This window comes from Rhincodon typus, chromosome 1 (assembly GCF_021869965.1).
Source record: "Rhincodon typus isolate 14 chromosome 1, sRhiTyp1.1, whole genome shotgun sequence".
Classification (NCBI taxonomy): Eukaryota; Metazoa; Chordata; class Chondrichthyes; order Orectolobiformes; family Rhincodontidae; genus Rhincodon; species Rhincodon typus.
Genome location: NC_063332.1, coordinates 169,715,241 through 169,726,234, shown reverse-complemented (window position 1 = coordinate 169,726,234; position 10,994 = coordinate 169,715,241). Strand labels below are relative to the sequence as shown.

Genomic DNA, 10,994 nt, shown 5'->3' with positions numbered 1-10,994 from the left:
TGACTTTCAACATCTGTCGTGTTTCACTTTGGCTTAGTTGCATTCTACGTCTGATTATTGCATGTGAAAGTAGGCTAAGTCCATGGCTGTACTGTCAGAGGAAGTCATTTTCCAGTGTGTTTTCTTCACTTGTTACATGCAGAAACAAAACTGGCTTCCTGCCGCATGTCAGTGCCTCTTACATGAGGAAGTAGTATATTGGTGTGGATAGAGAACTGGTTAATGGGCAACAAATAGCAAGTGGGGATAAGAGGTTCTTTTTCAGGTTGGCGACCTGTGACCAGTGAGGTTCTCCAGGGATCTGTGCTGAGACCGTAAATGTTTAGAATACTAGTTGGAGGAAGGTAGCAAATGTACTGTAGATAAATTTGCACATGACACAAAAATAGATGCAAAGGCAAGTTGTGAGAGGGATGCAAGCAGTTTTACAAAGAGATATTGATAGGATAAGTAAGCAGGGAAAAGTTGGCAACTAAAGTATAATGTGGGAAAATATGAAGTTGCCCATTTTGGAAGGGAGAACAAAATAACAGTATTATTTAAATTGAGAAAAACTGCAGAAAGCTGCAACATGAAGGGACTTGGGGGTACTTGTACATGAAACACAAAAAGCTAGCACACAGGTACAGCAGGTAATCAGGAAGGCTAATGGAATGTTGGGCTGTGTTGGAAGGGCGTAGGAAGGTCTGACTGCAATTGTACAAGCGAGACCACATCTGAAGTACTATGAGCAGTTTAAGTTCCTTTATATATGGAAACATATTATTTCGCTGGAAGCAGTTCAGAGAAAGTTCACTAGGATAATACCCAGCATAAACAGATTGTCTTATAAGCAAAGACTAAACAGCCTGGGACTCTACTCACTGGAGTTTAGAAGAATGAGGGACGATGATCTCATAGCAAGGGGCTTGACAAGGTAAATGCTGAGAATGATTTCCCTCACAGGAGCGTGCCGGACCAAAGGGCACAGTCTCAGAATTAAAGGCTGCCAATTTAAGACTGAGATGAGAAGGAATTTCTTCTGAGGGTTGAGTGTCTTTGAAACATGTTGCCACATACAGTTATGGGGGCAGAGTCACTGTGTATATTTAAGGCTATGATACACAGATTCTGGATCAGTAGGAAAATTAATAGCTCTGGGGAAAGGATAGGAAAGTGGACGAGGAGGTTAGGGTCAGCTATGATTCTATTGAAAAGTGGAGCAGGCTCAAGAGGCCAAACAGCTTACTTGCGTTTCTGTTTCTTATGGTCTTCTGACTCTAGTAACTCAACAGACAAATATTCGAGTCCACAAGGTATAGAAGCATATTTAAGCTATTCAGCCTATCAAGTCTGCTCCGTTATTCGATCATGGCCGATACGTTTCTCAAGCCCATTCTCCTGCCTTTGCCCTGTAATCCTTGATCCTCATATTAATTAAAAATCTGTCTGTCTTAAATACACTTAATGCATTGACTTCTGCAGCCTTCTGCAGCAATGAGTTCCACAGACTCTTCACTCTCTATTTGAAGAAATTCCTTCTCATCTCAGTTCTAAAGTCTTATCCAATTCTATTAATTCATAAATGAACAGTAAAACGAAATGCCCTGATTAACGTTTATTTCCAGAAGAGGGGGTGTGCTAACAAATTAGTTATAAAATTGCCTAGAAATGCAGAGGCCTGGATATTTGTACTGGCAATGTTGAATTCAAATCTCACCAAGGCAGTCAGAGAATTTAAAATGAGTGAGTGAATCAAATAAAGCCTGGTGCAACTCCACACTGGGCTGAAAGAGATGGAAAGCTAATGGAGAGGAATCTCTCATTTGGCTTTGTTTAGAGGTAAACTGTTTCTGATGGCAGAAGGACCAAGAACCAGAAAACAGTGATTTAAGGTGACTGGCAAAAGAATAAACAGTGACAGAAGGATATTTTCTTTAACGCAGCAAGTGATTACAATCTGGAATACACACAATGAACAAGGGGTAGTAGCACATTCAATGACACCTTAAACAGGGACCAGGATTTTGACCCAGTGACTTTGAGGGGATGGTGATATATTTCCAAATCAAGATGATGAGTGGCTTGGGAGGAACTTGCAGTTGTTAGTATCCTCATGTATCTGCTGTCCTTGTCCTTGCAGATGGTAGTGGTTACGGATTTGGCCGAAGAAACATTTGCAAAATTCTGAAAAGCATCTTCTAGATGATACACTCTGCTGCAACTGAGCATAAGTGGTGAAGGCTGCTTTGTCTTGGATGGTGTCAAGCTTCTTGAATATTGTTGCAACATCACTCATCCACAAAGTTGAAAGTCTTCATATTCCTGACTTGTGCCTATTAGAAGGCGACAGGTTATGGGGAATCAGGAGATAGGTTACTAGCTACAGGATTTGAGGCCTCTGATTTTGTCTTGTAGCCACGATATTTATGGACCAGTTCAGTTCAGATTTGGGTCAAAAGCAAGATTTAACAGTGGTTGATTCAGTGTTGGTAGTTCAATTGAATGTCAAAGGAATAATGCTTCGGTCATTTTTTTGAAATAGTCATTGTCTGGCACGTGTTTATGTACATGTTACTTGCCACTTGTCAGCCCAAGCCTGAATACTGTCTACATCTTGTTGCATTTGGACACGGACTGCTTTAGTATCTGACAAGTCGTAAATGGTGTTGAACTTTGTACAGTTATCAGGGAACACTCCACTTGTCCAATGATGGAGGGAAAATCCTGAGAAAGCAGGTGAAGATTGTTGAGACTAGGACACCACACTGAGGAACTTCTACAGTGATATCTTACAGCAAGAATGACAGGCCTTTGCACTAGCTTTGACTCCAACCATGATAGAGGTTCCCTGATCCGACTGACTCTCATTTCATGACGCTCCTTGATGCCACACTCAGTCAAGTGCAGCCTTGATTTCAAAACCATTCACTCTCATCTCTGGGGTCCAGGTCTTTTATACATGTTTCAATCAAGTCTGTAATGAGGACAAGAGTCAAGTGATCATGGCAGAACTCAAACTGGTTGTCAGTGATTGCTCATTTCTAAGCAAGTAATTCTTTATGGCATTGTTGATGACCCATCTATCACTTTATTAATGATCAAGAGTAGACCGATGGGATGATAACTGACCAGATTAGAATTGTCCTGCTTTCTGTATATGGGACATAACTTGCCTGTCAGGTAGATGTCAGTGTTGAAACTGTACTGGTACAACTTGGCTAGGTGCGTGATAAGTTCTGGTGCATAAATCTTCAGTACTATTGCTGGAATATTGTCAGAGCCACAAGGGCTATGCAGCACTAACTCTTACTAATACCGTGATAGACAGGTGCTTCTGTGACAGGCAGGTTGATGAGGAAGAGGCCAAGTATGTTTGTCCTTCTTGTTTGCTGCAGACCCAGTCTAGCTCAGTTGAGGTGCCGCTGAGCCCCTCTTGGTGATGGACATTGAAATTCCCCATCCAAAGAAAACATAACACATTTGCTTCAATTTACTGATCATGTTCCGAAACAATGCGCCACTTCTCTCCTTAAGTATCTGCTTGCTTTTTTATTCAGGAAAGGAATTAAGCACACCTTGTTCAGTAGCTAAAAAGCTTTACTGCGAAAAGTGGTCCACTCAGAAAAAAAAAGCAATGAAAATAAAGCTGTAATAATAACTTGTTACCATTTTCTCCCGACATACTAATTTCACTCATTCTTTGGGCAAAGTGTTCAAAAGTAACTCATTGCCTTCATTAAGCAGACAGATCTAAGACAGGAAATGGTAAAAACTTTCTCCATATTAATCAATTTCCCACAGAAAGGCTTATAGTCAATTGGCTTGTTGATGCAAAAAGTATTTCCTTCAGTAAAGTTTTCAAACAATCAAACGTCATCTATCTGACAGAAAAGAGCATGATTTCACCACTCAGAAGCTGCTTGCACTTTGTTTATAAAGCTCAATTTAGAAAGCTTGGATTTTTTGGCACAAACATGATTATAATTCCTTATTAGGTTACCTCTATAAAATACATATATCAAGTTTTAAAGCTGTGTTACGTAACAGTCAAAATACACATTTATATATATTTATATACACATGAACACTCACCAAAACCTTAGGACTTTCTAAACTGTCTAGTACACTGAATTACTGTTGAAGTGTAGTAATTGTTGGAATGTTAGAAATACAGCAGCCAATTTTCACACAGCAAACTCCTGCTAACAACAATGGGATCAGAACCAAATAACGTGCTTCCAGGTATCCTTTGTATGTGCAGACACCAACAGCCTGAGATACTCCAGACCAGTACCCAGTGGGTAATGTACAGCATTGACTTAAAACAAAAGCTAAAACAATAAGTGCCCTTGTTATGTAGTTTGTGTTGCAACAAGGCTTATGGCATAGTGTTTCTATTCTGCACAGTGGAGAGGATGCTATCCTTGTCTTTCGTGTAATGTGACTCATAAAGGTTTTCCCTTACCTATGAGTGACTGCAGGCTGACTCCACAAACTATTTCATTTACAATACTGCACATAATTCTGTTCTCTGTAAGAACATCTCTCACTTGTACAGACTGTTCCATCACCATCATATTATTGTATCATTTCTCATTGCACTACAATATGTACTCCCCACACCAAAGGAAATTGTTCACCAAAGTCTGCCCTATCAGCTCTAGAGCCTGTTTAAAGTCATAATCCCAACTTCTTCCTCCAGAATTGTTCCAAGCTGCACAAGGGGCTGTCCTAATTGTCCACTTATATCCAATCTACCTTCCCCTTTGCTGTGTAGTTGGATATTTTCAAATGAAACCGTTCAAGCATGTTATAATGCACCTTTGGAGCAAGTGACACTTGAATGTAAGTCGATTAGCTCAGAGGTAGGGACAATACTTCCCCACCACAAGGAACCCCTATTGTTGCGTCTTGCTCTGAGGAAAACACATCACGTGGACACACAGCTAGCTGTCCTTATTGAACAACTTTATTTTAACCCCCTTAATGGAGAGGGCAGTATAACAAAATACTTGATTCTTGCAATATACACTCCCTCCAAATTTAAGAAAAACGTATGCAATAAAATGAAAAATGGGCCATAAACATAATTTCCCAGAATAAAATCTGACTAACTTTACATAAAATATGCTTTGTGTAGTCATACTGGACTCGAAATGTAAACTCTCCCTCTCCACAGATGCTACCAGACCTTCTGACTCTATTTTTTTTTAATGTCAGATCTGCAGCATCCGAAGTATTTTACTTTTATAAAATATCCTTTTTTGGGCTACATTTTGCTTTTCAGTTTGTCATAATTATTTTAATTTTAAAAATAAATGATTTAAAGAAGCAAATAAAAATAGAAAATTACTCTGCAAAGAATACATTGTCTCAAATTCTGCTAGGGAACCCACTGATGACCTTTGCTAAACCAATGGACTGAGATAAATATATTGGAGTTGTCAGATGCAGACTAGCTTTCTTCTCAAGCAGGAGTAAAGAGTGTAGGATTGACCTGGCAACTTCAGAGGCCAGGCAACTACAAACTCTTACACACAGTTGTCCATTTTGAGAATCACCTATTTTTGTATCTTTGCTGTAGAGGGGATACTATCAATGCCACAAATCAATCACAGACTTGGAAGCAAAATCTAATCATCCATTCATAAAAGTACCATATATGATATCTTATGCAATTTATTTTCATCTATTTAGCCTCCCTATGTTTGCAGTACTGTGCTTGAAGCAGCTATGTCAAAATTGTATAACATGTCTCTACACCAAGAAAATACAACACTCCTTGAAAGCCGCCTAATATCCTATTTCTCAAGAGATTGTCATATTTCATTCCAGAGACTAACCACAGTACCTGGTACACAGTCAGCTTTGCTCCAACCCATATTTTTGCTTATAGCTCGCATCCATCTTTCACTAATGTAAATTATTTGCTAATTTTGTCAATCTTTTACTGATTTATCTGCTTAATACCAATGTTATGATCCAAACTGATGGTAATGTTGGACAAGTCATATTCCAGAGTGAAACCTATCTCGGTCGACCACCAGTTTTAATTTTCTTCAGTTTGGTTACTGTGATGGTCAGTCATTGAACATATTCACAAGAGGTTGCCAATATATTTTTAACAAAAAAACATATAGTTTATGATGCAAAGGAGAGGAAAAAAAATGTAACGATCCACCTGATGTCATTACCGCACAAGTCAGATCCCAGAATTAAATGTAGCTTGATAGATCACAATTTGCTTAATTTTACAGTGGTGGTTTTTCACTGAAACATAGCATACAATTCTGCAGATTTGGTTTTAACAGTCAAGTAGATGTTTATTACATGCAAAACAATAAAATAACTCGAATCAAGCTAAGCATAACACAGTTTTAAAGATTTCAAAACATATGGCAAAACAAAGTCCCATCTACTTTCCAACATGATCACTTCACAGTTGATCAAAGTATAGAAAAATTTTCCTTCCATATTAAATCTATAAGTTTAACTTAAATGCTTCTTCTCAGTTGTGGTTCCATGAGTTATGAGGCCTTTCTTCTTGGCCATCTACACAACTTAAAGCTTAGCCTTCCTCAAGTTTTAATAGTCAAAAGAATTCTAACAAAACACTTCTGGTCTTGAAGTTTCACAGATGACATCTTTTACTAAGGTAACATATTTCATTAACAGCTCTGAACAATCTCCTTTTCCAGAATCATAGAATCCCTACTATGTGGAAGCAGGCTATTCAGCCCATCAAGTCCACACCAAACCTCCGAAAAGCATCCCACTCAGACCCACCCTCTACCCTATCCCTGCATTTCCTACCCTCGACATCGATGGGCAATTTAGCATGACCAGTCCACCTAATCTGCACTAATATTGCTTTTCCCAGCATTATCATTTACAGACACTCAATCTCCCAGCAAATGATTACTCCAATCCTTGCTCTTTAATTTCTTATTCAGCTGATGAGGTGGCAAGTATTTCCTTTTGGTGATTTTCTACACATTCAACAGATGTGATTCTCTTTGCTTCTTCCCAAGACACACAGGCAGGCTAAATCATTGATTTTTCTCTTACTTTGAGGCTGCCAAAGAACACCTCTGTTGGCGTTGAATTTTTCTTCTGACCTGAACCTGCATCTGACCTTTAGCCCCTCATTGTCTTTTCCTGGGTTATAAAAGCTCCACTTAGTAAACATGTCAGCAATTATCTCACCAAATAGTTTCTCTAGACATTTAGCATAAGTCGCACAATGTTGTGGAAATGATGTTTTGACTCATTGTTAAAAGAAATCATAATTTCTGGCCCTTTAAAAAAATCACCTTCACAGAACAAAAAGCCAAAAACCCATTTACCTCTACCTCAAAATGCCAGATGCAGCAATGATAATGATCAGTTATAAACCTTTATACCATTAAATATTAACCTAAATCAGCTTGAATTATCTATTTTACTTCTTTCAATCTCATCAAGTACCAAATGCATTCATAACCATAACAAAACCTCTTCTATCTACATTCCTGACCAAACCCATCTTCTGGGAAGTTGCATTGGGCTGATGAAGGCAGTATGCTTCAGAGTTTCTGCCAACAAGGACATTCCTTCCTAAATGCTTGTATGAATTGTGTTGGCCCAAGCCTCCCAGTCTCTCTGGTATATTTGAAACTTGTGAACAGTTTGACTGCAAACTTAAACCTCTAACATGCATTTATGGGTTCAACAAATGTGATATATGTGAATACATTATAAAAATTCCCACTGAGCTTACCATAACACAACATCCAACTGTTTATCCTACCTTAAAAGGAATGGGCATCTCAGTGATAGGACTGACAGGAAGCGAATGTGTGCTGCTGGCAGGGCTCATCTCCACACTCTGAAACAAAAAGTAAAAACCATCAAATTCACTTCATACAACAGTGAGTGACATCATTTGGTATTTTTATCTGCAATGTCACTACCCACTTAGAGATTTCACATTTCTTTTTCTTGTAACCAAACCTACCTTTCTGACAAGTAAACAGATAACATTGTCTGTGAATAGTACAAAGGAAGACTTACATGTGTATAGCACCTCTTTCATGCCACACAAGATCTCTCGAAGCACTCTATAGGCAATTAAGCACTTTCGAACTCTCATGTTATTGTGATTAAGGAAAGGTGGGAGCCAATTTGTACACAGCAGGATCCAAAAACAGTGATGATAAGGATGTTCAGACCAATTTACATGTGATATCAATTAAAAAACATTTTTTGACTATCCTTTCATGGGATGTGTAAATCCTTGTCAAGGCTAGCATTTGTTACCCATCCCTCATTGCTCTTGAACCGAGTGGCTTGCTAGGTCATTTCAAATAACAGTTAAGAGTCAATCACATTACTGTGGGTTTGGAGTCACACGTAGGCCAGATCTGGTAAGGGCTGCAGGTTCCCTTCCCTCAAGGACAAAAGTGAAACCAATGGCCTGAGTAACAACCAATAGTCACCATTACTTAGGCTGGCTTTATATTCCAGATTTATCAAACGTTACTGAGGTGGGATGTGAACCTGTGCCCCTCATCAGTCCGAGCCTCTAGTCCAGCGACAGGACCATCATACCATCACCTCCCCACTACTGCTAGGTCACTGTGGATGAATAGCCTATTCTTCAAAATACTGTCATAAAATCTCTTCCACAGACAGGACTTGGAATTAACATTTCATTTGAAATTTAGCACCTCTGGCAATAAGGCACTCCCCCCAGTTTTGAGAATGTAGTAATCTCACCCACTCTTTTATTTCCCGTTTAACAGTGCTAAATAAACATAACCTCTGATTATGTATATTGAAGGTGTGATATCTAGCAGATCCTGAGGTATATACCTCAATTATTTTCTTGCTCTTTTAGTCATAGAAGAGTGAACAGAGTCTGTTCCTCTACAACTATCAATGCCAGATTCTTGCTCCTATTGAGTTACTCAATTGTTTTTCTGCAGCTTTCAAGTATCACTGTTGTGAAGATTCTTTAATGTCATGGATACAGGGGAGGTTGTGATTAGTTCTCATCCTATGACAAATCAAAGGTGTCTCACAGAGGAAATCCATGATTGAGTTTGAGCATGCAGTGTTCAGTCAATAAAAACATTCAAATCCTGTGGCAGAATATTGAAGAGGATTCAATGTAGCTGAGCCACTCCTGCAATTAGAATGGATACACAAACAAAGCAAGAGAGTACACGTTGAATGATGGAACCTATCAAGTACAGACGATCAAAGGGACCTTGGTGTGTATATCTATAGATCCTTAGAGCAACAGGACTGGTAAATTTAGGTGGTTAAGAAGATATATGGGATACTCACCTTTGCTAGTCAAAGTGTTTATGATAGAACTGTATATGTTGTTGTTGAGTCGCTATAGTCTTACCAGACCATAGCACCGTGCTTTCATTAGAGAGAAATGACTGGTGGAGATTTAACCTGAGGGCTACCATACCTCAGGTGAGGAGACAGGTTGAGAAGGAGAGTCCTTCATGGGAGCCTCAGCCAGTGCGGGAATTGAGCCCATGCTGATGGCATCAGATTGCTTCGCAAACCAACACATCCAGCCAACTGAGCTACAAATGATTCCAGAGCTGTATAAAGAGGAAAACTGTTTTGTAGTTCTAGTCACCACACAGGGATTGCACTAGAGAAATGTAGAAAATATTAACTCTAATGTTATCTGGGTTGGAGCATTTTCAACTGTGAAGCAAGACTAGGTAGGCAGGGAGGGATAACATGGCGTAGAGCTGGATGAACACAGCAGGCCAAGCAGCATCAGAGGAGCAGGAAGGCTGACGTTTCGGGCCTAGACTCTTCTTCAGGTAGGCAGGGGTTGTTTTCTATATAGCTCGAGAAGGCTGAGGTCAGTGGCGTGGGGGTGCTGGGGTTCTGGCGAGGTGTACAAAATTCTGAGGAGCATAGACAAGGTAGATAGGGACAAACCTTTGCCCTTAGTTGAAGGGCCATAACCAGGGGCAAAGTTTTAAGGAAAGGTGGAGGAAGTGTAGCATCAGAGGTAATATTTCCTCCATTGCTCCATAAATTATGAGAGTTGCACAACAAATTCAAATGAAGCATGTATTCATTAGTTTACTACTTTCTATAAGTGAATTTAGTAAAAGGCTTGACTTAAACTCCTTTCAATAGTATTGCTCACTAATTTCATAAACAATTTGCACTCAGGGAATTAGAAGCATTGGCTCAGATACTCCATTGGTTAGAGAATCACCTGAACCAACACTCGTCCCTCCCCGGCCCTCCCAAAACCAATAATCCTACCTTGTTAATCCATTTCCTGGCCCACATGAAGCCGACAACACTTCTCCACCCTCACACACCCTGACCTATACAGATCCGATGGCAATCTCCCAACCCTCACATATCCTGGCCCACACGGAGCCGACGGCAACCTCCTCAAGCTAAGCAGGCCTTGCAGCAGCCGACAGCCCATCCTTGCCCATCTACCACCCTGACTGGCACTCTTGACAACTCCTGACCCTATACTTCTGAACCTGATAAACCCCACCTTCCTAGGACATGATCCACCTCAACTCCTGACCTACCTGCCTGACACTAACTCCCTCACCTAACTGACTTCCTGCTCCCTTACCTACCCAGATGGCAAAGCCCTAATGGATTTCATAACTGATTATGGTCCCACAAATACTGAACAGTACTACTTTAGCCTCATAAAAACACTGAGCAATGCTTCAGTAACAACAACCATTGCCATGTCTTTGGAAAAGACCAGCTGAGTATCTGATTAGGAATGGGTCCAATGTTTACAAGGGTACACAGGACAGACATCCATGGAGGAAAATATTTTGTTGGTCTGGTATTCGTAGCAAAATTGTAAATTTATTAGTTATACACATTTACTATTTCTGTCAATAGCCCAATGGGAGGGGAGTGGAAAGACTTCTCCCTCCGGGTTTATCCCTCAGCTACTGGCACCAACATCTATAACCATTATAAATTAAACATCCCAAAGTGCCTAACCA

General features: G+C 39.9%; 1 protein-coding gene across 1 annotated transcript in view; it reads right to left on the bottom strand.

The window, feature by feature from the left end:
* Positions 1–7,762: 7,762 nt before the first annotated feature.
* Positions 7,763–10,994, bottom strand: part of ccser1 (coiled-coil serine-rich protein 1) — a 403,876-nt gene continuing 400,644 nt past the window's right edge. Inside the window, exon 7 of the mRNA XM_048611607.1 lies at positions 7,763–7,849. Within this exon, the coding sequence (XP_048467564.1) occupies positions 7,763–7,849 (87 nt within the window). The remainder of the gene's footprint in view (positions 7,850–10,994) is intronic.